At 40.9% G+C, this 27,375-nt stretch overlaps 1 protein-coding gene and 1 long non-coding RNA gene across 4 annotated transcripts; both read left to right on the top strand.

The window, feature by feature from the left end:
* The first annotated feature begins 480 nt into the window (after nt 1-480).
* On the top strand, nt 481-17,670 carry stk40 (serine/threonine kinase 40). Of its 2 annotated transcripts, XM_026184227.1 has the most exons (12): nt 481-714; nt 2,414-2,598; nt 3,871-3,997; nt 4,428-4,513; nt 5,506-5,649; nt 6,877-7,101; nt 7,434-7,486; nt 10,488-10,603; nt 11,777-11,921; nt 12,191-12,310; nt 12,483-12,561; nt 13,176-17,670. In XM_026184227.1, exons 2-12 carry the CDS (start codon nt 2,593-2,595, stop codon nt 13,392-13,394), a joined length of 1,320 nt encoding a protein of 439 aa, XP_026040012.1. In that variant the 5' UTR covers nt 481-714; nt 2,414-2,592; the 3' UTR covers nt 13,395-17,670. The 2 variants fall into 2 exon arrangements, with proteins under 2 accessions (XP_026040012.1, XP_026040014.1); XM_026184229.1 differs by lacking the exon at nt 2,414-2,598 and having other exon boundaries at nt 482-714.
* Nucleotides 17,671-18,169: 499 nt separating this feature from the next.
* On the top strand, nt 18,170-22,094 carry LOC113032251 (uncharacterized). 2 transcript variants are annotated; one of them, XR_003273851.1, is made up of 3 exons: nt 18,170-18,434; nt 18,563-18,821; nt 21,597-22,094. It is a non-coding gene; the product is annotated as an uncharacterized LOC113032251 (long non-coding RNA). The 2 variants fall into 2 exon arrangements; XR_003273850.1 differs by lacking the exon at nt 21,597-22,094 and adding an exon at nt 18,981-19,834.
* The last annotated feature ends 5,281 nt before the right edge of the window (nt 22,095-27,375 follow it).

A 27,375-nucleotide genomic window follows, 5' to 3' on the forward strand; every position in this document is an offset into this window, starting at 1 on the left:
ATGAAAAGTAAAGTCAGTGAGTAAAGTTAAAGACTGCTGTGTTTAATGTAATATTATAAATTATACGGAATTCCCTTTAATGTTAGATTTAACAAATGCAAGTTGTTTAATGTAAAAGCTTCACCCCTATTAATCCCGCTTCATTGTGAGTACAATCTTGCTCAAATAAACAAAGGAAAAACCCATGATTTATCATATTATCTGTAATTAAGTTGCCAGCAAAACATGACATTGCAAACATCATCCTTCAGTATGATTTACAATAAGCCTCTTCAACTCTTATGTAATCATTTTCACTTTGCAACTTTTATGATGCAAAGATAATATTTTTTAAAATGCAAGAAAGAACGCTAATTAAATCTTAGACTGTCTGGCAGACAGTCTTGTAGCTAAACTTCTATTTGCATAGAATTTCATCATCACTCTGAAACGGCTATGAAAAAACTGTCTGCATTGGTCGAGTGCGGCTGTCAATCAAATAAATTGTGTGCGTCATTTCCGTTGTCAGGTGGCGCTGTCGCTGTGGAAAGATGCGATCAGCGAAGAGCGGAGGCTTTTCCTTAATTGCTCATTTCGGTAATAGAGGCTAAAAAAGCCTCTGTGGTGTCTGCTGTGTAAAACGAGAAGCGCCTCACATCTACCGCAGCGTTCACCGAAGAAATGTCCATGTTTTAAGGAGGCGACACAGATTTAACCCGGCGGTTTAGGCTCGAGGTAAGTGAGATGGTGACTACGTTGCTATCTAGCTTTTTGGCACGGCTAGCCAGCTGTAATGTTACCTACTTTGTTTAAATGGCCTGCCGCCTCCTCTGTAGCCTCGAGCTTGGCGTTAGCTCACATCGCTCGCCAGGAGCAACCATATTTAAACCTCTTGGGTACGCGAGAAGACACGTAAAGCAGCCGTATTTCAGCTAACAGCCGCTCAGTGTAGTTGTCACCGAAATACTAACTCCTTGTTGTGCTGTGTGCCCCCTTTGTGTAGTCGGTAGATCCGTATTTAGCCGAGTAAATCGATCATATTCGCTGCCGTACTAAGTTTGTATGCGTGCCTAACATTGGTTTTATGTCGCTGTCGGTAAGTGTACAATGTAAAAATAACTTGCCTTGTGGTGTTTAAGCAATTGCCGCAATCAAGCATTCATTTATTCGCGCTTTGCAGTCTGGTTTAGATGCGTGTACCTAAACGTTTGAGATCGTTCAGGTAGTTTTTGTTCAAAGAGATCTATAGAAGAGCCAGACATCAGCGTCTGGCTGCTGGAGTACTGAGCTGCCTGTAGAGTGAATTTGTCCAAGTTGCAAAGCATAACGTCAGCGCTTTACGCTACGACCCGTCTCGTTTACAGTGCTTGCTGCCAGGACTGAACGGTGTCCAGTCCAGACCTTGTGGTTGCAAAATGGCACCAAACGACGTGTGCGTGTGCGCGTTTGTAGTTATTTTTGTCAGGTGATTTGCAATGTGACCTTGTGTCCACGACGTTGGTGTATGGTCAAGGGCGTTGTTTTTGCCAGAATCTAGTCGGCTGCATCTAGGAGCAGGGGCAGCGTGTGAACGGATATCAGTAGCATTGCATTTAAGCATAAGGACTGGAGATCTGACCTTGGAGTTACTTTGTCTGTAACTGGCTTTGCATCTGTGCATGTGTTATAGCATACCTTTCTGCACGGTTTTACTTTGTAATGTTTACTACCGAAGTGCCATTTTGCTTTTTCTCCATCTCTGTACTACCTTGCTATCGCAGTTCAGCTTTTCTTGCAGGCCAGACAAGTGGCTTGGAGTCTGGGTGGGTGGATCTTGAGACACCTACGTGGTTGTTTTGTTCTGATACTATTTAAGGAGCCCACATTTCTCGTGGGCACTGGCAGCGTGTCTCTCCTCCTTTTGTGTGATATGATTCAGAGGTTTTATCTGTTCTTGTCCTCCATCTGATACAGGCAGAGGCAGCCTTGCTTACTAGATCATAGGCTGTGCAGAGAGGCACAGCAGTGTCGGAAAAGGAACCGTGTGTTGTCATCACGCTGAAGTAATTTAGGTCAGTGTGGATAAATTGGTTAAATTGACCTTTGCTTTCTTTGATGACTCAGGTTGGCTCCACAGTACTGCAGCTAGTTTTTAGTAAGTACATGAATAGCTTTGGGTTCATTTGTGTGTTGTATCTGCCTATGAGTCATTTTAGTGTTGTAGTTCAAGGTGCATAAGCATTTCGGCTTATTCGGTTGGAAGAGAGAGTTGCTCCATGTACTTATTTAACTCTTGCACTCATCCACAATTTAGTTTATTTTCTGGAAACGCTGGAAGCCCCGTGTACACGGTTCGTTCTGTTAGCTTCTTTGGCGGCTGCCTGAAAAATTAATTTCCTGCCCACAAGTCTCATAAATTGTAATGCCTAATTATCTGTTGCTTTGTGTCCTCTAGTGTAAGATGCTTTCTTACTACTGGCAGCATGACTTGGTGTCACTCTGGCTTGTGCCATAAATGCAGTCAGAAAACCTCAGCTCATCAGACTCAGTGGGTGATGACTAGTGGAGATGGAGACAGATGGGCGAGAGACATGATGATGACACTGTCTGCTGTCTGGGATCACAAAAAGCCTCATGGAAGTGAGAATTCATACCAGCTCTACTGACTGCCAACTGTCCTGCCTCCTCTCTGCCCAAAAAAAAAAATTACTAACTGGCAGTGGTGCACGATTAGTTTTGAAACAGGAAGATGGGCAGGTTCATTAAAAAGAATTTTCTGGAGTTTGTCGGATGCAAGATTGAGATATTCTAAAGCTTTTTGGGTCTCCATCAAACTTTAAAAGATGTTGTATAATATAAGGTTTTTGTGTGTGGGGAATCTCTGCTGTGGCTCAAATATGCATACTACTTATCAGTGACATTTAACGTAGAGATGCGACACTCAGATATATCGCTTGTATGTGGACATTTTGTGTGAGCTTTTCTATCTCTAAGCTGCACCTGCCAGAGGCTTGTGCAGACTCTTATCGGTGTCATCGCTTAGACTTTTAAGGCTCTCTGGACGACAGCTGGGTGAATCATTCCTCTCGGTTCAGGGCACTACTTCCCTGTTATGGGAAACGGATGGGGTTTCATTACATAGGAACTCTGTATCAGTAAACAAAACATGCTGCATACCTCTTGCTCTCTGAATTCTGGGAGGCAGATCAGATCTGCTGTGTCAGTTAACGTAGTTTGTGCAATGATGTGTCACACTCTCTCTGCTTTTTCTGGCATGTGAATAAAGTTCCTATCAGGACACTTTATTTTATTTATTTTCCCCCTCTGTAGTTAGAATATATCCGTTCAGATAGTCCTGGCTGTACAACAGATTTAGAGCGGAAGGATTTTCTGAATCAAGTCCACTGCAGCAGGAAAAGCTAAAGATTAAAGTATTAATCGGAAAAGCTTCCATTTTAAACAGTATTGTGCAAGTGGCTCTAATTTATGTGAAAGTGCTAGCTGTTTAAATTGCAGATTTTGGCACATTAACATAGGCTGTTGGAGATTGAATCTGAGGTGTTACCCTTGCCACGAGCAGCTATTAGTCGGAATGGTGCTGTAATGGCCTCGCATTGACACTGAGGTGTCGGTAACTGAGTGTGGAATATTTAAAGGTGGAGGTGCTACAAAGCCTTCCCCATTGTTCTTTCTACCACAGTCTGCAGAACTATTGCTAAGTTTATAGTAGATATGTTAAACATGTATCACTAGTTTTAAAAATACAGACTTGATTATAGATGAGTAGTACATGACCTCTGTTCAATTTGCTTTGTTTTTTTTGGTTTTTTTCCCCCCCAGTCAGATGCATGCACTTTCCCTTTAACCTGACGGTCTTTATCTGATGTGCTAATCAGATTTATTCCCCTGTAGAGCTCCAGTATGTCTAAGCGGCGCTCGTCGGAGAGGGGGGCTGGTGAGACATCAGGCAGAGCCAGCAAGCTGCAGAGTCCCGGGATATCCGGTAGTAATGCCAAGAGAGCTGGGCCCTTTATTCTTGGTAAGGACACTAGTAGTGTTTGCTCAGTTCTGAAAAAGGTTGAAATGTTGGCTGGATGAAATTTCACCTAGTGTGCATTGTAAATATGCTTCACATGAATACAGGAAATAGGGGGGTGTCTGTCTGTGTATGAAGGGCCTAAGACAAGAATTTGAAGAATTTTTGCAGATCGTCATGACATTGACTAGAAAGGTCTTAGTCTGTTTGAGCAACTTTATTTCCTCCCATTGAAAAAATAATTTCTTTCCTATACTATAAAATGTACATTGGACACAACTCTTCCACTCTTTGCAATACAGACTTCCAAAGAAAACATTACACTTGAGGTGTTAATGGGTAAATGCAGCCTTTAATGAGTGGCAGTGAGAGCACACACACTTCAGCATGTAGCCTTTTGGTCATGCAGCTGTTCCCTTTCGTGTCCTTGCAGGGCCTCGCCTGGGCAACTCACCAGTGCCGAGCATAGTGCAGTGTCTGGCCAGAAAAGACGGCACAGATGACTTCTATCAACTCAAAGTAAGCCTGTCTGGGTAGAAATGTTGTTGTTTTGTGGTGTTTTGAGTTTCTTTCTTACAAACATATGACTCAATTAAGATTGGGCATCTTGTTCAAAACAAAGCTACGTCACCTGTAGACACCTGAACTTTTGACCTTCCTTTTGTTGCTGTTCATTTTATTGCCCTGTTTAAGTCTAGCAGTCAGTTTACTGGGACTGTTCGATGTTTGTTAAACAAGTGGGGAGCTTTACAGTTGAGTGGAATGAGGGTTTGCGCCACCTGTAATGTCAACTTTTAAACCTCACAACCCTCTGTCATACGTATGACACAGAGCTTGTTTACTTCATTGACCTGAGTCCAGCTCGACCCTGTTTACTCCAGAACTTGGTGACTTAAGTCATTAAATGTTTTGTTTTAGGACTGAAGAGTAAGCAATTAAAGTGCGCCTTTTTTGGGGGGGCGGGAACGCTATCTGTGCCTTTAGCCCTTTTCTATTAGTACCTACTCAGATGACTCGCCATAGTTTTCCGGGTTTTCCATTAGGTCATAGTACCTCGTACCAGGGACTAAAGTAGTACCTGCTCAGCCAGGGTGCCAAAGTGATCAGAGGAGGTGGAAAAAATGTGACGCTGTCACCAATTGGCTGATCAGTGGTGTCGCTCGATGAGTCATGAAAGCATCTCGTTCACGAAAATCAAAACCACCTTTTTAAACCTGGAAATCGGGGAAAAGGTTACAAAAAACATTTTGTGATCCCAGAGTCTGACGAGAAGCCACAGACCAAGCAGCAGATATATAGTTGCTTCGACGTCCATCTAGTAACGTTGGTATCGCATAGCGTCACGGGACACTTGGCTGTGTTGCTATAATGACGACCACACACATTAGGTGCTACTCGAAAGGAATGGGGAAAAACCTGTCGGGTTGATCCGAGTAAATGCTAATGGAAAAGGGGCTTTTATAAACTCTTGTCTTGGGGCCTAATGTCTGCTCTGTGTGTGGTTACTGCAGATTTTGACGCTGGAGGAACGAGTAGACTCTGCCAAGGAGACACAAGAGGAGAGGCAGGGGAAGATGCTGCTGCACACCGAATACTCACTTCTTTCTCTGCTGCACAACCAAGATGGTGTGGTCCACCACCATGGCCTCTTTCAGGTAGGCTGAGACTTGAGTTGAGTTGCTTTTTGCTTTTGTCAGTGTGGAGGGATAAAATGTTTCTTAGTTAATGTTAGGAATATAAAGTTTTTTTGTTGTCTTTTTGTTTGTATTTTTTTCAGTCAATATTTGCTTTAACTGTTGTGCAAATAAGATATGCTAATGGAATCAACCTGTGTCGTCTATTTTGAACCACTTATTGATTGGTCCTTATTTGGCATCTAGTTATGGCTGAATTTGTCCTCATTGTAAAGAGGTCTAAGAATTTAAAACGCTTTATTGATTTATCTACAGTGAAGTTTGTTTGGCTGGCAAAGAAGTGTCTAATATCCAAAACTATGAAAACTTTCTGCCAAAATGTTATTTTAAACATTGCACTGGCCTAGAACCTCACAAGCTGTGCATTAGTCAGCACTAGGTCGGCAGGCATTCTATATGTGGAGAGGTTTCTATCACTTTCTATTCATTTTAGAATATGGTTTCATTATGCAAGTACAAGTAACGGCATGCACTTATCAGCTCAGTGGCAGCAGTAAGCTTGTCAGCCAGCTGTTATTCTCTTATCCAAGTGGTTTCAAAAGAGAAGTGGGAGTGCCATTAAAACTATATTTATCTGCAGTCATCTTCTGTTTACACTCACATTTATTCATAATGACCCCCACCGCCCACCTACCTTTTCACCTGTCTTCCCGTCGGCGTCCTCTTAACGTTGTTATTGTTAAATCTCTGTCTCCGTTTCCTCTTGTCTCTCTTTCACATCCTGTCTCTTTCATTCTGCCTGTGTTCTCAGAATAGCTGCATTGAGCCATGCACTCTGATTCATTTAGGCTTGTGATATTGATTGGATTATTATAGTGCATCTGTGCTGTGAGAGGCTGGGTTTAATGTACTGTTTAAGAGGTGCTGACTGAATCTTAAAAAAAAAAAAAAAAAAAAAAGACAATCTGATACAAAAATCAATAAAGTGGTGTCTCTGCTAGGTGGTGCTGGAAGATGGAATCGCCTATGCTGGTCTATAGCACCCAGTGTTTCAGGGTAGATGTTGTCTTTATCTTGGGTACAGGCAGGCTGTTAATGGCTCCTGCGCTGCAATCTTTATTTCCAATCAATCTGTTAAATCTATTTGATCAGCTGATAGCAGAAAGCCCTTTTGTTTGCATGTGGTTTTGTTACCCCTTTTTGACTGGATATGCTGCATATTAAACGCATTACCTTTTTATTCTCCAGGATCGAGCCTATGAGATTGTGGAGGACACGGATGCTAACAAAATGCGCAAGATGAAAAAGCGTCTCTGCCTCGTGCTGGACTGCTTGTGTGCACATGACTTTAGTGACAAGACGGCAGATCTAATAAATCTCCAGCATTATGTCATAAAGGAGAAGCGCTTGAGTGAGCGGGAAGCCATTGTCATCTTCTATGATGTGGTGCGTGTGGTGGAGGCTCTTCACAAGGTAAATCTAAACGGATTGTGCTCGACTCATCGAAGAGCATTGTAAAGAATATTTCCCGTTGCACCACTCCAGTGTGTCTAAATGAAACTATGATTGTGCAATTTTCTGAGCAAACAGTTTGGATACTGCAATGTTTTGTCAACTGTTTAGAAAATACTTTTTTTTTCTCCCCCCCCCCCCCCCCCCTTCTATCATCATTTCTGATTACTCATTTCCCATGCTCCTGTGCCACTCCTAGAACAGATTGTTGTGATACGAATGATTCACAAAGCACAACATAACCTTTTTTTTCCTTTTTTTTTTTTTTCCCCCCTACTTTTTCCTGCTTGCAGAAAAACATTGTCCACAGAGACCTCAAGCTGGGAAATATGGTGCTGAACAAGCGGTAAGATGTGCAGCTTTTATTTCAGCACGGCATGTTAGTTGGCCAGTAATTCCTCCCATTATAGTGGGTGAGTTACTTTAGTGTGCCAGGCTTCATTCTCTCGGCTCACATGTGCATTAGGTCTAAACTGGCTCCAGCAGCCTGCTTCCAGTGTATATCTGAACATCAGTACAACCAGAGGTCGTGTTCTTAGATTAAGGGCAACATCAGTATCAGGAAACGAAAGCCTCACCATTTTGTGCTTAACACTTCACCCATGTGTGTGACTTCCTATTGCTGGATTTGTATTTCTATTTTTTTTTTTTTTTTCCTTTCTTAAAAATGAGAGGCAAACTGGGCACTGGTTATGCAGGACCTTAGGTGCACCTCAGGTCAGATTTGCCATGCAGAATGAAAAACTACTCATCTGTAAACCATTCAACTGTTTAGAAAAGTGTATTGAGGGGTAAAACTGCCCCCCCCCCCCCCCACACACACACACACACACACACACACAATGGAAGTGCTATTTTTAGAGTTTAGACAATTGCAAAATGTTAAAGATGCATAAAGTTGTCTCAGAAAAAAGTTAAACATTAGGAGGACACAAAACCTCTTTAATTAAGGACTGAATGACTAAAGCTGACAGTGTTGTTCGGCCATGATCTGCAACTACTTGTACTGAGATGTCATGTACTTGGTTTATCTGCTTTATTGCACACTTTTTCATCTACTGCATCAGCACCCATAACAACCTGCAGTAGTAGTGATGAAACAATGTTTAGACCAGGGTAGGAGGGTGGTGGGGAGAGGAGCAGACGAGTGGAACACTCCGTCCCAGCTGGAGACAAAGGAGAGGCCTGCCAAAGGCCCATAGCTCAGAGCTGACTCACACCACCATGTACTGCACACACAGTCATCATTTATTTCATTATTTACACTACAATCCCTTTTCTGCATATGTTGTCTGATCTATGCCCTTTTGTTATATCATTTTTTTTTTTTTTAATCCATCGTCCGTCCGTCCGTCCCCTCCCCATTTTAGGTTAATATTTTTATTTATATCTGTAGGTTGTCTTGTCTTTTTTTCCTCTTTGCAGTAGAGTCACCACTTGTATTTACAAACAATAGACTTCATAGCATACAAGTGCATCATACTTGTTGGTTGGCATGTTTCCTCATGACCCCACCCTGAGTACGTATGACTGTAATGTCAGTGTGCGATTTCAGTGCCAGCTGTTAACAGTATATTATGAATCCGTATTCAGGGTCACTATATTTAGATCTATAGGAATTCCTAATTTTAGATTCCATAGGCGTATGTGGATATGAACTACATAAATGTGTCTTTTTAAATTCTGTAAAAGCTGACAAACTCCTACTATAATCGAATTAAAAAAACGAAAATACAGTTGTATTAGACATGTAGTGGCTTTTGCATTGAAAACATTTTGTTACACAAAAACCTGGAACTTGGTAAGACCATTCAAATCAGTGGTTCCCATAATCTGCAAAATGAAAGTCTCTGAACAAGTTGCCCAGCGTGTAACCTCTTCTTGTCAGCTGGTGTATTATGATCAGAACATTGTGGGGAAGGAGAAGTCATGGGAGTTATTTAGGTTTCTGGTTTCCTGACTTGCCCTGGGTCACATGACCAGGAAGCAGAGATGATGTGGTCTCTCTTGCGTCCTCAGGGACCCTTGCCTCACGAAGCAAACATGCAATTTCATTTACCCAATCTCCGGTGCAAGAATAGAAGCCTGTGTCGTGATGCACACAGACAAAAGGACAGATCTCTCTATGAAGGAAGCTTTTATGTTGAGGGTCCTTGAAGCATTGCCCTCTGTTCCTTTGGCCTATCCTTGTGCAGATCACAAGGCTGCTGTGTGGTTACAGTGACTTGAATTACAAAAGCTGTTAAAGGGTATTGATAACATAAAATTCTGAAAATCAAATTGCGACTTTTTCATAGGAAGATTGGAGGATTTTAGTCAGAGCGTTTAGCCAGAATTGTCATGGGAATAGTGAATGAAAAACGAGGCAGGGTGTGAAAGTGAGAGAGAATAGGGGAAGCTGTTGACCTTAGGCTTTTTAGAAAGCGGATGTGGGTGAAGAGCATGATCCAAAGGACCCGAGCTAGTACACGATGGCTGCTTTTGTGTGCGAGTGCCCCCCCCCCCCCCCTTAGCGTGTTAGCCCTGGGAGTGATCGTGTGGGTTTGAAGTTGTTTGTGTACATATTTTAAACTTGAGCTTTATATATTCATTTAACAGCCCATCACCATGCAGGCTTAGTCATCGAAACAATTATTCTAAACCACAGGTTGACTCATGTTTGTCAAAGTGCAGCTTTGCTTTTTGCTTTTTTCCCCCCCTTCCCTCTCTGCTAAAGGAACATAGTGCACAGTCCCTCAGTTTGCTCATGGCAAATTTAACTGCACTGAATCAAAGTCTCATTGGAGAAATCCTAGTACTACCAGGGAAGCAAAGTTAATCAAACCTGTAAAAAGAGTGAGTCTCTGAAGCACCACTGTATCTGGACTGATGTTGTTCTCATAAAGGCTGTAGGCCAATAATAGCTAACACCATACCATCGGTGCTTATTTGTATTAAGTATATTAGCTTTATGCATGGTTTCAAAATTGAGATTTGGCTACAGTTTGTCTTTGATCCAAAGTATTCTGCAGTTAAGCCCTGTTGCTCTGAGCATAAAGTTGTTGTTTTTGTTTTTTTGTTAAGATGCCAATACTGCATGTAAAAGCTTTCAACAACTTTTGCAGAGCTTGAAGCCAACTTTATCATTTGTTGTATTTTTTATTTATTTATTTAAATCAAGCCTTAGGGGCAAGACAAGTCTTTATTCCGTTAACTGAATGTGTTGTGTTAAGTCTGAACTGTGTTTTGAGCAAGATTGTTGAGAACATTAAAAAAAAAAAAACAACAAAAACCCCCCTATCAATGGGAATATTGTGTTCACCGTTTGATTGAAAGCATTAACAAGTTTGTTTTGCATGTCCTCACAGGACTCATCGAATCACCATCACAAACTTCTGCCTGGGAAAGCACCTGGTGAGTGAGGATGACCTTCTGAAAGACCAGAGAGGAAGTCCAGCTTACATCAGTCCGGATGTACTAAGTGGTGAGTGAGGGTTTCAGGCATGGATTGTTTTTTTTTGTTTTTGTTTTTTTTGTTCTTTGACCAATTGTACCAACTATCAGAAGTGAAATGGGTTTGCTTAGTGTGGGTGAAACAAGTGTGCAGGGTTTTTTGTTTGTTTTCCTTTTTTCCCTCCTCCCTCCAAATGCAGACTAGAAATGTCTGAGTAAAATTATGGAATCGTGATTCCTTCTCTGAAGCCAGATAGGAACTTTGTTTTTGTGTTGTTGGTTGTTTTTGGTTTCATAATGCTTAGCAGTCAGGTCTTGTGTTGGATTTTCCGGTTATTGAGCAACCCAGAGGTATGTTGCAATCCTGGACTGGCAAAAGCAAGAAATGGCCTTTTTGCTTTTATTTGAGTAATCGCAGTGATGTTGCATCCTACTGCTGTATGGTATGCATCTGCAAGGGGAAGCTACTTCTTTACTCTTGTTGCTCTGCTTTTTTTGGCTTTTTTCCTTTTCCCCAGCTTGATGGTGCTTCTGTTAAAATTGCACACCCAAGTGCCACTATTAACGCCAATTCAAAAAGAACTTTAATTACTGATTTCCAATGCAAACTCTAGGACAGAAAACAAGAGAAGTATAATTTCAAGCGCAGTTCTTTCATGTCCAACCAGTCAAACTGTAGATAAAACCGCAGCGTGTATATCAGCATAATGTGACAGGCACACAATTAAACAGAGCTTCAGTGACTCATACAGTGATGACTCACTAGAGGGAAACTACTCCCATCTACCCTTTCCCCTCCCATCCCCTGCCTGTGTGTCACAAGCTTTAACATAATTGCCTGCTGCTGTTGCTGCCGACTCCCTGGCTCTAACAACAACACTGCCTATGGTCATGCACAGCCATGACACTCCACCCTCGCCAGCATCAGCTTCTCATTGTTGTTCTTCTGATTTAATGTCTCGTCTGGCTTTCAAAACATTTTTTTTTTAAGGTGCTTCTATTGGAAGTTTCTTTGAAGTACAACAGATGTGGAGTATTTGCTTATACTGTTAATCATTAAACCTCGTGATTTGATGGCAATTTAACTTGCTGAACAGTTGGTTCCTCCTCACAGGGCAAAAACTGACATTGCACCAATTGTCAACCTGTTTTCTGTTTGTCATGCATGCTAAATAGACCCTTATCCCCTCCTTCCTGCTTCCAGGTCGACCATATCGTGGAAAACCTAGTGACATGTGGGCGCTTGGTGTTGTTTTATTCACAATGCTGTATGGCCAGTTCCCCTTTTATGACAGCATGCCTCAAGAACTCTTCCGCAAGATCAAGGCTGCTGAGTACTCCATCCCAGAGTGAGCATTTATCTTTGTGGAGATTTAATTAAAGTGATCACATTAATATGACATTTTGCTCTGTTATTATTCTTTCATTCAAATTTGTTCTGAGATACAATCTTGCATTGTCTTTTGTTGTACTGCAGTAAAATCAAGGATTTAAATGCATTTGCTTTCGACAGCATTTTGATATTTATTTCAAACCTGACCTTGTAGAGGTTTTTGTTTTAGGTTTTTTTTGCTTTAAAGAAAAATCTTGTCCTTTTCCCTTACACCACCATTTATAGGGACGGCCGTGTGTCAGAGAACACGGTGTGCCTAATCCGAAAGCTACTGGTGCTGGACCCTCAGGAAAGGCTGACTGCAGGAGAGGTGCTGGAGTCCCTCGGTGCCATCATTGCCTCATGGTAATTGCGCCACCTGCTGGATGTTTGAGTGAATCAGATGTTTTGCATTTTGTTTGCAGAGAAACGAAAAAATTTGAATTGCACTGCTTTATTTGCACATTTCCTGGTATTGGCTATAAACCATTTGCAGACAGACAGTTCCTAACGATTAATGTGTTATGTTTAATCACAGGCAGTCAGTTTCAGCAATGAGTGGCCCTTTGCAGGTGGTTCCAGATATTGATGATCAGGTCAATCACCCGGAACAAGAGGTAAGATCTTGGAGGAAAATTACATTTAAACTTAATAATAATGGATTGGATTTATATAGCGCTTTTTAAGGCACCCAAAGCCAAAGACAATACCACTATTCATTCACTCTCACATTCACACACTGGTGGAGGCAAGCTACAGTTGTAGCCACAGCTGCCCTGGGGCAGACTGACAGAAGCGAGGCTGCCATATCGCGCCATCGGCCCCTCTGGCCAACACCAGTAGGCGGTAGGGTAAAGAGTCTTGCCCAAGGACACAACGACCAGGACAGAGAGCCCGGGGATCGAACCGGCGACCTTCCGGTTACAGATGCGATTCCCAACCCCCTGAGCCACGGTCGCCCTAGGATACACAACTCAAAGGATACATATGCAGCAGGAGCTACATACTGAAAGTGGGTCTTAACAACATTGTAGCCACAGACCATAGGGAATTTGGGTGACCCAAAAGTGATGAATCACTTCCAGTTTGGACACAGCCAAATTGAGCGTCCTTGATGCAACTATCAAAAGTTGAATATTAAATTTTAGTTACAAAAATCTCTTTACACAATGTTGACTTTTTGCTACCACACTAACTGCAGCATATTGAACTGGATGCTTTCTTTCCTCAGGCCAAGGTGATAGAAGAGTCTTCGCAGTACGAGTTTGAGAACTACATGCGGCAGCAGCTGCTGCTAGCTGAAGAGAAGAACACTATCCATGAAGCCAAGAGCTTTCTCACAAACCGTCAGTTTGGCAGCATCCCACCTGTAAGGCGTCTTGGACACGATGCTCAGCCTGTCAGCCCACTAGATGCTGCCATCTTGGCACAACGTTTTCTGCGGAAGTAATCCCTCAATGACCAATTCTGGACTCTGGCCTCCCAGGAAGTAAAGAAACCTGCAGAGTCTAGAGAGGACTGGTGTAAACCCATTCCCCTCACCCCCCTCACCCACAAAATTGAACTTGCATACAGGAGGCCTGAGCTGATGTACAGACGGCCTTGTATGTAGGTGGGGTTTTGGCAGTCTAGGTGGAACAGATAGAAAGTGGGTACCAGAACAAACTGCCAACCCAGAACTTCACTTCTCCTGTCTGAATCCTCTTGTGAAACATGGCAAGGCCTGCAGGAAGATCTGAACCAAAGGTTCCTGTCTTCAAGTCGCCCACAGTCAGATCTCACTGTGCAGCAGACGTGATTGCATAGTTTCACACGGCCCCAACACAAGGCTCTGCCTGGAGTGTTGAAGAAACTATCAACCCTGTGTTCCTCCTCTGTCGAGGATGCCCTACTGTAACACTTCCCTTCCCAACCAATTCTGGATCCCCTGAGCAATACAGGACCAGAATCATGTAGCAACCCCCTTTCTTCCTAGTGGTAATGGTATTGCCTCAAGTCGGATCACTTGATCACAGATGTCACTTCTGTATACCTCCATTCCAACCTCCTCTCCTCACTCCTTCCTCTCAGTCTGTTTTCCTGTAATGTTTCTGTCTGTAACTCTGACTTCAAATCAATCTACCTCTCTGTCTCTCTTCTGTTGGTAAACCATGCTCACTGTTCTGAGACAAGGGATTGTAACAATTGAATCTTGATGCCACCAGTGACATAGCATTAATGTTTTCTGTCAGTGATAATGCTTTGAAACCTTGTCAGTGGTTTCAAAAATTCAAATAAGCTTTTTTAAATCATAATTAAGTAGCATTTATCCCTATATTTGCATTGAAGAAAGAACTGAAGATCAAAGTATGTACAAGCATCCTTTGGTATTTGCAGAATGCATTGTCTCCCGCTTTTGCTCATCCCTGTGGAAATCTATTTTTAGCATCTAGGCAGCTAGTGTGAGGTACCTGGAAGTTACAATGCCAAGAACTGAATGGGGGAAAAACTGTTGGCTCCTCCCTGCCAAGGCATATTGATAACGCTTCCACAGTGCCAGTATAGTGACGATCGGGCACTGTCTTGTTTCTATTGCCAAAAATCTTGCCTTAAAGTGCCCCTATTATCCTTTGTAGGTTTCCCTGTCCTTTTAGTCTTGCATGACTATTTCCATACATGTGAAATGTCTGAAAAGTTGGAGCCAAGTGCAGTTCAAGGGGAATTATTTGCAACTGTGGAAAATGGTGCTGATGAAATGCCTGAAACTCCTTGCTTATATTCCTCTTTCCCCCCCTCATCTGCATTACTATGTAACACACTGCCATTGTGGCAAAGGTTTGGCATGACCTCAAAGGTCGAGCAGCTGTCTCAGCTACATGCAGACGCAGCCAGCTGCCTCAGTCATTACTTCCTTGCCAGAGTCGCTCCTGCTAACTAAAATGTCACAGCTATAAGCAAAGCACAACAAAAGTTCAGTTGTTCGCTGCAAGCGTGAAAACCGCTTTCTTTGTGTACTCCAGCATCTGAAGAAATTTGAACTTTTCTTCTTAATATTCACGCAGCCATAACGGTTAGGAAGTCGTTTATGTGTTTGGTGTTGGCATGGTGCCCGGCTAACTGTACTTTCCATTTTCTTCTCTTGGGCTCTGGTCATACTAAACTGTATTTTAATGCAGCTGTTTTCCCACTAAACATGTTGTCATGTGAACATGTTTCTGTTGCCACAAAATGGACTGAGTATAAATGGTGTCACAAACACAACCCCCGTGTGTAAATGAGCTGTCACTTTAAAGCCGTTTTCTGACCCCTGCTGCTCTGTACTACAGTTTCTATAAGCGCAATGTCATCTGACCAAAATCCCCTTTTACCCAAGTTAGGCATGCATGTGATGGTTGCAAATACTTTTTCCAAGCTTTCACGGAAAAGAAGCAAAAATGTGGCTAAAGCTTTGTTACCACTCAGAACAGGCATTTGTCAAGCCAACTGACCAATGAGCAGGCTTAAGGAAAGGGGGCAAAAAAGGGGTTTCAGTGTAAGTAATGTACAGTGTGAAATTTACCAACCCATCCCACACTCATGCATGTGTGCGTGTGTGTGGACCATGTAAACCTGTTCTGTGGGCACTCCCTCTTTAAGGCCTGTAAATAAGTCTAATAGGGGCACTTTAAATTTACTTTTAGCCAAGGAAACCGGTACCCACAGGCTCATTCAGAATCAAATGGCTTCCAGGTATTTAACTTCCCTGTTTCTCTTTATAAAGACGGATTTGGGATAAGTGTTTCAGTATGAATGTGAATGTTTGACGTGTCCATGAGTGCATGTTGTCTTTCGGGCCAGGCGAAATGATGGTCTGAGGCTGTTAACTGTCTCAGACCCTTTAAGCTATCCTCCAATCATTGTGTTCTGTTATCTGGCCTGCCTCAGTGGCAGACACTGTGAAAACTAGTGCAGGCTTTGCTAAAACCAGGCTTGACTGAATGTTTTAGGGGATGACATTAATGCTTTAAGATTGGAAATGATCACATATCTGTTGCCATTCTCAGGCCTCTCTCTTGTACATGCTTGTATTATCTTATGGCATAGGCTCCTGGCTGGTAATGAATACTATAAGTCATAGAAAAATTCAAATACAGACTCAGATTTTAAGTTTAGTTGCTGGGTTTTCTTGGCATTCTTAAGTGTTTCTTCAAACCATGGCAAAGCTACTAACCAGTGACTGTTAGGCATTTGTGCACTGCAACTTGCCTTTGCATATTGGTACCTGCTTTCTAGGCTTATTTATATTCAAACTGATTGCATGAACTTAGGCTCTTGAATACTTTCAAATCTTTACTACTTCCCCTTGTAATTTCATACTTTTATTCACTTGTGTAGACTTTCTCCCAAATGCCTCCACTGGAGCTTGCATCACAGACATTGATTATAGATGGTCCCAAAAAAATTAAGTGACATTTCAGACAGTGTCACTTAACTTTGGGTCTGTTTCATTGATTTAGACCAGTGAAGCAGACCCCACATCTTTGCTTTAAGCGTCAGCTCCAACAGTGGTTCTGCTTTAACCCTGTTATTTTGATCCTTTTCTGCCCGTTCATGAAATGGTAGCATTTCTATTTTGTTTCCATTCTTTGTATTACTAAGTCTTTCTTTCCATTTTGCCATAATGTCTGTGATCACCTTAAGCTACACTAATGAGACTGACTTTTGCATAGTTCTATTTTTTAAAGAAAACAAAATGATACTTGCATGTTTTCCTTATTTTATAGGAGGGGTTGTTTTGTAGTGTTTTGTTTTTTCCTTTTCTTATATTTACCCCCCCAAAAAACTCCCTACACTTGCTGGTCAGTATGTAAATAATGCACCATCATGACTGCCCCAGTCATTGTATCTATTCCACCCCAATGAGATACCAGCTCTGCTTCAACACATGGAATTGATGTGTGCTTTAGCTCACGTTGGCCTTCAAGTACCACATCTGGAGGCTGAAATGTGTAAAGACAGCTGTTGGCTTTCTCCCACCTCAATGTGAATTCCATGGGTTATACAGCAGTATTGTAGTAGTAATAGCATAGGTTCAGTAGTGGCTGTGGGGGTTTTCTTAGCACCATAACTACTGCTGGATTTTTACATTGATACTGTGGAAAGTGTCTTAACACCATCTCCAGTGACACGTCTACAGTTTAGTAACTCAAGAGTTGATGTTATGTCCCCTGAATCAGTGTTTCACTTTCTAGCTAGTGGTTTTTACCACATTCAATGTGTTTTACAGAGTTGTATTGGTAGATTGCATTGTGGACTGAAAGCATGGAAATTGTGAGAGAACTCTGTGTAAAAACACGTGATTATTGCAGGATATTTGGATTTGCCAGTAAAACAAGTTGTAGATGATTGGGTTCCAAAAAAATCTCAATCTAAATTGAAAATCAACCTCCCCAACTGAAAGTAAAAATTTTATACATTTTTTTTTTTTTTTTTTTTCCCCTCAAATTTAATTTTACCCTAGTTTTAAAGTTGTCAGTATATAACTGATGTATAGCTGACTGTTTCAACTGGAAACTTGGTGTAGGATGTGTGGCGTAGTTTAAACCCAATGGGAAAATGTGTTGTAAGCTGCTTGGTTGGACATGGGCATCTAAATACAGAAAACTGCGTAATTGTACAGATGAGAACGCGTTTGTATAAAAACATATTTTTCTACTTCATCAGATCTCTACATGCATGTCAGCAATAAACTTTGATATGGAAACATCCAGCTGTCTCATTCTTTCCCACTAGGTGGAGCAGTTAAAACAAAAACAAGACTGCAGTAGGGGGATTGTATTCTAAGTAGACCCATAAAAAGACTACCTCTCCTATATATTCTACCAGATTTGGACAAAAGAAATCTATAGAAAACTTGTACAACTGTTAGACGTCTCTAGATGTGCGGTTTCAGTGCGCCACCCGTGTTATAAATGACTCCCTTTGTACTGTCTCACTCTTGCAGTGACTGTGGTTTTGGACCACACTGAGGTAGGCTTTCTCAGAAAGGAAGCCTCCTGCTGGCTCTGACAGCATTACAGTACCCTGTGGGGCTGGTCTTCCACCTCACCTCATGTCACACCCTCATGTCACTCAGGCCAAAAATGCTACACATGGAAAGCCTATTTTAAGCAGACCATAGACTCATTAAATGTGATACTGACAAAAGTTACTTTTGTTTTCCTTTTTTTTTTTTTTTTTTTTTTTTGTTATGTAATGTATACTTAACCTACATTTTACAGGAATGACTTTTACAGCAGGCCGTTTGTTGTGGAGTTTACATGTGTTCTCTGGATGCTCGGGCTTCCTTCCACAGTCCAAAGACATGTACAGGACTAAGTTAATTGGCAATTATAAATTAACCACAGGTGTGAGTGAGAGTGGTTGTCTAAATATTAGTCCGCTGACAGGTTTGCAAGCTGTCAAAGGTATATCTCTCACCCTGTGATCGCTGGGATTGTGTTCAGCAGCCAAAACCCGGAACTTGATAATGGTTTGGAATTTGTTTTATTCTAATGGTCTTAAAAACTCAACAAGTAGTGAGCAAGGACACAAATGCTGTGCTGACTCATTGACAAGACTGCCTAAGCTTTAACCTTTCCAATATTTGTTGTCTTTTAGTACATTCACAGAACGTCAGGATGGAAAAGTCCAGAACCTTTAAGGGACTAAGCTCTGCTGATTTTTAATTCCCTGTAAGCTACAAGCAGCTGGCCTTGAGGATGGCCCATAGATTCATGTGTCACAAACAGGTGTGCGTTAAAGACAACATCAGACATCTGCAATGTTCTTGCTTAATTACCTTGGAGAGCATTATGTATCTGATTCCTCTAGAAAAGTGCAAGAGTGGGGTTATGCAGCTGGATGTGGATAGCAAAGGGTAAGAGAGTATCCACATTTCCAGATGTGTGAATGTTGCAGTGTTGTCATAACTTTCTGTCTGTTTTAGTGGTAGCAGTAAATTTAAGTGTTTTGGAAATAACTGATTTAAGTTCCCAGCTGCATCAGCATTGTAGTCATTACTGTTTATGTCTTGTAGGGACTGTGAATGTGTCTCTATCAAGCACTGACTCTTTATGGCTTCTCCGGGCAAGACACTTAAGCAAAACACACTAAAGAAAACAAAAATGTAGCATTGGAATTAAAACAAAACATGATTTTAAACCATAAATGCATCAAAGCTCATGGAATGCTGAATATGTGCCTCTACTTCATGGCCCAGTCCATATCTGCTATTGTTGCAAAGGCAAAATGATCTCTGACTCGCTCTCCTAGGAACTGAACAAGTAAGGTAAATATGTGTAAGATGACTACAACGGATAGTCCAGGACAGAGCTGGCCCTCTTGACCAGTTCGTTGGTTTGGCTTGTATGTGGGGTGGGATATATTAGGGAGCAAGTAAATATTTTGTCCTTAAAGCATCATCAGAACTGCAGCTCTTTGTCCTCAGTGGTCAGTAACTATCTGGAAGCTTAGAAAGGAACAGTGGTGAACTAGCAACGGGGTCATGGGAAGTCACTGATACACTTGGGGAGCAACAGACAAGCTACTGTAGCTCAGATTCCTGAAAAATGTAATGCTGTTTCTAATAGAAAGGTGTCAAAATACACAGTGCATCAGTTTGTTGCGTACAAAGCTCCAGACCAGTCGGGGTGTTTGTGCTGACCCCTGTCTACCGTCAAAAGCAGCAACAATGAGCATGGAGCAATGGAAGAACATGGCCTGCTCTTATGAATCATGTTTTCTTTTACATCATGTGGATGGCCGTGTGCCTTGCTTACCTGGGGAATACCTGGTACCAGGACTCGCTATGTGTAGAAGGCAGTGTGATGCTTTAGGCAAAGTTATGCTTAAAAACCTTGGGTCCTGCCATCAATATGGATGTTACTTTGTACCACCTACTTAAGCAATGTTGGAGATCATGTACACCCTTTCATGGAAATGGTATTCATTGATAGCTGTGGCCTCTTTCAAGAGGACAATGGGTCCTGCCACATTGTGGCAATTTGTTGACTTGGCCACCATATTCCCAAGATCATAATCCAATTGGGATGTGCTGTACAAACTAGTTCAATCCATGGAGGTTCCACCTTGTAACTAACAGGACTTAAAGGATCTTTTGCTAACATCTTGGCACCGGATACCACAGCACACCTTCAGGGGTCTAGTGGAGTGCTTGCCTCTGTGGGTCAGGACTGTTTTGGCAGCAAAAGAGGGGACCAGCACAATTTTAGGCACGTAGTAATGTTATGCCTGATTGGTGTATCTGTGCTTTAGATTTGTTTTAAATATGAATACAAGTTCATTTTTGACTAAACAGCAATCCAGTATTGATCCCTAGCTCCTAATACTGTAAAAGTAAAATCCAGGATCTGAAGAGACCAGTATTGTTAACAAAGTTCATTTTAGGGGAGAAAAGCAAAAAACTGGCCTCAAAACAAAATATGCACATGGTACCCATATGAGGAGTGAAAACAGCTGGAATAGGTTTTACTTTAATTGTTTTAAGTTTGTCTTTAGTCGTGTTCGTTCTTAAAATGCATGATAAGCAAAACTTCTGACATAATCATAGTACTAATAGCCACTGTAGCAACAAAAGCAAATACCTTCCTTTTTTAAATATCTAAAAACAAATTTCTTTTTTTTTCTTGTCTTCATTTATTTTGGACATATGTTGTACTACTGTAAGCTACACCGTTTAAAACAAGTTCCCATGTTCTGCTGAACCTAGAAAGCACTGTTAATGTTCCACTCTCATATGACGATAAAACAAACGAGGTAACAAAACCACTTGCACTCATATTCGTCCCACATTAAAGAATCAACTTAATTCCGTCACAGACGGGCTTAGACGATGCTATAAAACTGGTGCCAGCAGGAAGAGACTTTGTTGTGGTGCCGTACACATGGTACTGTACTGCCAACAGAGAACAGAACAGACAGAATCTAATAATGCTAACAAATAAAATAGTTTTCTGGTAATAAACCTTTTTTTTTTTTTTTTTTTTTTTTTTTGTGACCCATCTACAAAACTACAAAAATGATTCCCATACAGACTTAAGTACAGTTAGAGCTGAGACCAGACCTTGATTTCATTTGACTGCTTTTGAGTTCTCACAAAGCAATACATTTTTTTTGGAAAAAGACTAAGACCAGGGGATTCACTGCTATCATTTTTATACCTGTGTTAAGTGTTGGAGCTGGACACTGTGCACACTTGCTAACACCACCTAAATTTAAAATGCATTTGCAAGTATGCAAATGTCTTTTTTTAGGTTCTAAAACAACAAGCGCCTTAGGTTTTTTGATAGGTTGAGATGTGTTGTGTTTTGGAGCTTTGGGAGGGATGACAGTAACTCACTGCTGTTCCTGCACCTAGAGGGCACATTCCCCTAAATGTATTGTTTTTTGATCACTATTGTTTCTTTTTTCTTTCATGGGCTCTCATCAGTCTGGTATGTAATGTGGGTATGAATCGTACCACAAGGTATTTCTAAAGCTTCACACACACCCGGGGCATAACCCCTCTTACTCACAATCATCTGAAACCTATCAGTGTGCATGTGGTCAGAAGGTTGTTTACAGCCTCTCTGTTTCTCTCCATGACCTTGTCCAGTTCTCAGAGAGAAACACCTCTGCTTCTCATCTCTTTCAGGACGGCATCTTGCGATATTCTTTAAATTACTCTTTTGAGTGCATGTGTTTGACGTTCCTCGCACATTTAGCCTACACATGGGTTTATTCAGAGTTAAGAATGCTCGACATAAAAACTCAAGAGAAGAGCCGGGCCAGCTGTGGGTGGAGACGCTCTTGTTCATTTTTTTGTTCACTCCGTTATTTCAGGTAACATTTATATATTTTCTAAGAAAAAGCTTTACTACTAAGGTAGCACATTCACATTTCATTGAATTACTTTTGCCTGTCTTCACCTCCTGAACCCGTCCATCAGCAGATGAATGGGAAATCCAACGTGGCTCAAGAATGAGTGTCATTTTCAAACTGCCCGCTAACTCTGAACATCTGGTCCGGGGAGGGGAGGAGGGCAGCTCTGTCAAAGGGAGCCCTTGTGTCCCCTGTCAACACCATGAGAACAGCACACCGCGAGGCGAACAAGGAGGCGTGTGTGCACTGTTCATACTGTAATGTCTTTAACAGGCACAAGTTAGACTCATGAATACTGTGTATTTTTGGAAAGAGCTACAGTAATATGAATGGATGTTCTTTTCTTTAATTTGCCTTGAAATAAACTAAATAGACTAAATAAAAATTACCATGTGTTCCTTTGGATTAGTAGTCTACAATTTTTATTTTTTAAATTTTTTAAATTTATTCATTTATTATTTTTAAAAAAAGCAAAATGCGTTGGTGGCTTTAGAAGGATTTTTTTTCTTTAGGTGTAGTGCAGAAAGGTTTTTCAAAATAATATGGGAACATTATACGTTTTCTTTTTGTTTTATTACTGGAGCCTTTCTTTAGGCCACACACAGATGGCGTCAATAAAACATAGTCTGAGTCAAGAAAAAACATCTGATGCTACAACCAAAAGCAAAATCAGGAAATTGGAGAAAGATTTTAGGACTGAGTTTCAAGAAAACAATACTTAATGTGTTTGAGATATCCTAAAATTACCACTGAAAAGATTTATGGAAAGCTGGAAACACATAAAAGTGTGCTATTTTGGAAAACACCATTTGAAATGAAATAAATCCCATTAATTAAAATTCCCCGGAGCTGGAAAATTTATACCCTTAGTACAAAGTCCTGTTTTAATTTCAGCAATTGCCTTTTGTTTTTATTCAAATTGGCAAGATTATACGACCACTTCAGTACTTTAGAGTAAACTACCAAAAAAAGGACTCGCTAAAGTTTCTGTAAGCAGACGTGCTCTTTTTTTAATTTTCTCCTGATCTTGTGGTTGTTTATGCCACCAGATGGATCTTTTTTAGTTAATTAATTCAGCGTCTTATTGCTGCCACCTGTTTGTGAAGTTGTGTCTGACATTAATCAAGCTCAAGGGGAATGTTTCCCAAAAGATCTGTTTACCTAATGTGTTTTTCATACAAGTTTTAGTTGCCAAAAGCAAAACTTTCATACAATCACATTTTTCTTTACCGCTATTCTATTTAATTTTCAATACTTACAGCAGCAGTTACAAATTATAGTTGAAAATGTGAAATGATGTGCATAATATTATGAAATATAAACTTTGTACCTCATATTGAAATGCCTTCCTCTTTGTCTTACTAGGTGGCTATAAAAATATTTTATTAAGCAGTCCATAATGTTGTCATGATTGAAAAATCTTCATGTGTTACTCCCTGTGGAGCATGATTTCATGCCAGAGAGCAACATTTGATCATGTAATTTGATAAATGTACTATTAAGTGCGATGGGATTCTTCTCTGTGTGATGAAGCCTCTTGAGATAAGGTATTTTTCTTTGATTAAATAAACAAAACTCAATCAAATGAGATTAACAGTCGGCTTGAGATGAACCCAGGAAAGATGTTGCTTTGTTTGATGTAAAAGCCACATGTTGTATGTATGACAGAACTGGGTCCTGGCCTCTGGGATCATTTTGCAAGGGAAAACTGTACCTGCTGTCCAAAAACGGAGCCAAAAAAACTCAACAAAATGTGAATGAGCGCAATCCTCAAAACGATAATCGGTGGTGAGCAGAGGTGGTATTAGCTTGGGAAACGGTTGATGGTGATTATGACTCCTGCAGCTGTCTTCACTCAGCGCAGCCAGAACTCCAGGAGCTCTGCTGATGTTAAATGAACAGCTCAGAGAACTCAGCTGTCTGTCTGCACCTTTCCTTGTCTAATGACGTTTGGCCTCATACCACAGACTCCCTCAGATCCAGAGATGTAAACAGTAGAGACACGTCGTTAAATCTCATACTGGACTTTTCTGCATATGCTCAAGAGTTCAGGGTGATGTTTCAGTTTTAACAGACATAAAGACCATATTAGGAAAAGAAGGTTACCTCTATAGTGTGCTCTGGGATACTCAAAACTTGGCATTTGTTTTATATTTAAAGTGTTCTTACTTATATGTACTATTCACCATCATAATGATCATAGCTTTTTGTGTGTAGGGCTTTTTTATTTTGTCTTTTTAAGGTTTTGTTTATTTCTGTAAGTATATTCTGTGCTGACTGAACTTAAAGTTTCTTAACATTTGTGGCTCATGAATAACTGGATAGCTGTTAACCAGAGCACAGAGGAGCTGAAGTCTTTAAGAAATGTCAGTTTCTGCCTTGTCCACTGCTTTCAGCACCTAAACATACCACACGTCTTTTCAACTAAACATCACTATAGAAGGCCACTGAGCGTATTCAGTATAGTAAAACCAGACAACTACATCTGATATTAGGTTTTGGCATCAGGGATTTTTCTTGACATACGACAGTGCTGTGGAAAGTAAAGCCCATCAGCAGTATGTTCAGAAACCAGAAGGTTTCATGTTCAACAATATTCCAGTAAAGAAACCAGATTCGTCAAAATGCTGAATAAACTCTGACTCTCACATCCTCCTCTTCTTCCTCTCAAGTGCATCCCACTCCTTCATCCTGTATCTGATGATGGCAAACAGTACCCTGTATTTCCTCTCACTGTCCCTTCAGTAGTGAACTCTGGTGTGGGCGGTCAATGCTCGTCTCCGTCTCTTTGTGTGTGCTGTAAATATTTTCTCCAATCAAAGAGTCAAACTTCAGAGCTCGGTGTAATCTCTGCAAGTCCATCAGCAGGACTGACATCAAAGCACAGGATGAAGCACTCTCTTAGTCAAGAGTGCACGCCACTTCTACTCAGCTAAGTGTTTTTTCATGAAGAAGGATTTTATTTTTAGTTTAAATTATCACAGGTTGGAGAGAAACACTAAGTATATTTCTTCTCTCACCCAAACTGGTCGCAGCAGATGGCCGCCCCCTCCCTGAGCCTGGTTCGGTTAGAGGTTTCTTCCTATTAAAAAGGAGTTTTTCCTTCCCACTGTTGCCAAAGATACTATTTTGGAAAAACATAAAATAATACTATCCTTTTCCATCCCTACCCAGATGTTCTAGGTATGAGCCTAAATTTCCCACACAGTATAAGATCTGGTCAGAAGGGCAGACCTTTGAAAATGAGTCTATAAGCAGCTATATTGCTAGTTAATAATAAAAGGTGTTAATTAGAAGAAAAAAACAAATTCTTGACTGATTATACAGAAAAACTGCAAGAATTTTAAACAACTGTCAATAAATGAAAGTATGCATAAAAAGATGCATGTGTCAATACTTTGATTCATTGTGAAGCTTTTATTTTAAACACGCCTACTGTTATCTAAAAATACCCACTATGTTGATCGAGAAAAAGAAAACAGGAAGACAAGCAACCCACACAGATCATATTTTTTTCAACTGACTCTTTGTCTCCAAGCCATCCCACAGAAAGCCAAATAGAGCCAGAGGTGGTCATTACTGGTGGCTTCCCAGGACGATGCTTCACCGAGTATCCTGGTCTATTCTCGGTCGGTTCGGGTAAAGTTGGTGCACAGCGGTTCTTATAGTGGAAACAGGGTGACAGACATTCATATAGGGTGTAATTCTTGCGGTTGTGTCTTCAGCCCCAATGAGGCATGGGTGGAGTACCACTTACTAAAACCAAACCAAGATTTCCCAAGTGGTGCCAGGCACCCATAGAGAGGAAACATGTCTGGACCAATCTGTGGCTACATCCTAGTCCACATGAGAAATTTTTGGCTGCTGTTTTGCTTTGCAGCTACATATTTTTGTGTGAAACTGTAATAGAAGCAGCACATAAGAACTGGGGCTTAGGTCTACAGAGGTCTGTCATCTGCACACACTATATCCATGTTTGGAGCTGCTGCTTCTTGCTCTGTTTTGGCTTTTTCGCATCGTTTTATCGCATATGAGTCATCAGAAAGTTTGCAATGTGTTTAATTTATTTATCTATCACAGAAAAAAAGGAATACAATGTTTCTAAAATTAAGAAATTGATAATTTAACAGAATAGATTTCATTTATGCAGACCCAGGGTGTACAAAAAAAACCTCTTTTGACTGAGAACATTAAGGCCCATTTTTTCAGGCCTGGGCTTCCTTTTGCACGTTGTTTTTAAAGGCAGCAGGCAGCTCGAGGTCCTGACAGGCTATCATTTCCCCTGAGAAAATGAATGTATTTTAAAAATATGGCAGCGAGCCTCTATAATTTTTTTTTTCTTAAAGTGACGCAGAGTGCTCTGTGTGAAGTACACTGAAATAACACGGATAAAGAAAAGTTTCAGAGGCCTGAATATTACACTGATAACATCTCTTCCTGTGTTACTTAATTTAAGATACCAAAGTAGTCATTACAGCTCTGGGAACACTTTAACCTTGTGCCCTTTCTTATGCTTGATATGGATGCAATCAGTTTTATATTGTAATCATCAATTTGAGATCACTAAGTGGCTATTCTTCCATCCAGGTAGTGAGCACGCGTAAGCCCACTGAAATTTCCGTTACAGAGCAGAAGCTATTGCTGTGTAACTTTCAAAACATCAGTGCTCCACCTTCAAATACAGTTAGATCACAAACCAAGAAAAAAAATCTTATGCTTTGGCATTCATCAATTGCAATAACAGTCAAGCTGCAAAATAAAAAACACAGTTTCCAAAGAAGTTTGGATGCTCAAAGCAAAGAATGAATGCAATGACTCATGAATCACTGAAGTCCTTCATTTAAATAAAAACTGCTGAAAGAGACGCTGGATGTGGTTTAGGCAATATGTTTTAGAAATAGGCACAGCCCCTTCTAAAGACAAATATCTGTTACTCAGGAGGACCCTGCATATATTGTTTATCATTAATCATGATTTCACAGAAGGAAGGAAGTTTCTCATGCCACTAGCGGTTATGCACTCCTATACTACTGTGGAGGCCAGCATTGAACTGTGTGCTGATGACTGGATAGACACAGCACCCGTGGTTTTCCAAAAACTGTAGAGACTCTAGAGCAAATGATCATACTCCATCTGGTCATGGCCCAAAACTTCTTCTGCTGTGTCCCAGTTGCCCTGCAGTGCACAGGCGTAAACAGCTGGTGATGCAAACAGAAAGTGCTCTGTAATCTAGACAACTGCATTTAACAACGTAGTTGTACAAAGGCTTGGTGGATCACACCTTCAAAGGATCTCCTGAATTGGGATAAAATTAATGATTCCTTCCTATATAAGAAAGATGTTTTAAATTAAAATCATGTTAAATTTTTATTGCTGCCTTGAGCTTCTATTACTGTTTATCTTGACTGTATATCTCTATAGGTTTCATACTTTTTTATCACTAAAAATTAACTCTTTGTTGAAAGGCAGCCTGTGCTGTGCAGCCTGTGCCTCCATCCCATTCAAATGGAACTTTGACTCCCAATTTTACAGGGGCTTCCTGTTGTGAGCTA

This window comes from Astatotilapia calliptera, chromosome 11, assembly GCF_900246225.1.
Source record: "Astatotilapia calliptera chromosome 11, fAstCal1.2, whole genome shotgun sequence".
Lineage (NCBI taxonomy): Eukaryota > Metazoa > Chordata > Actinopteri > Cichliformes > Cichlidae > Astatotilapia > Astatotilapia calliptera.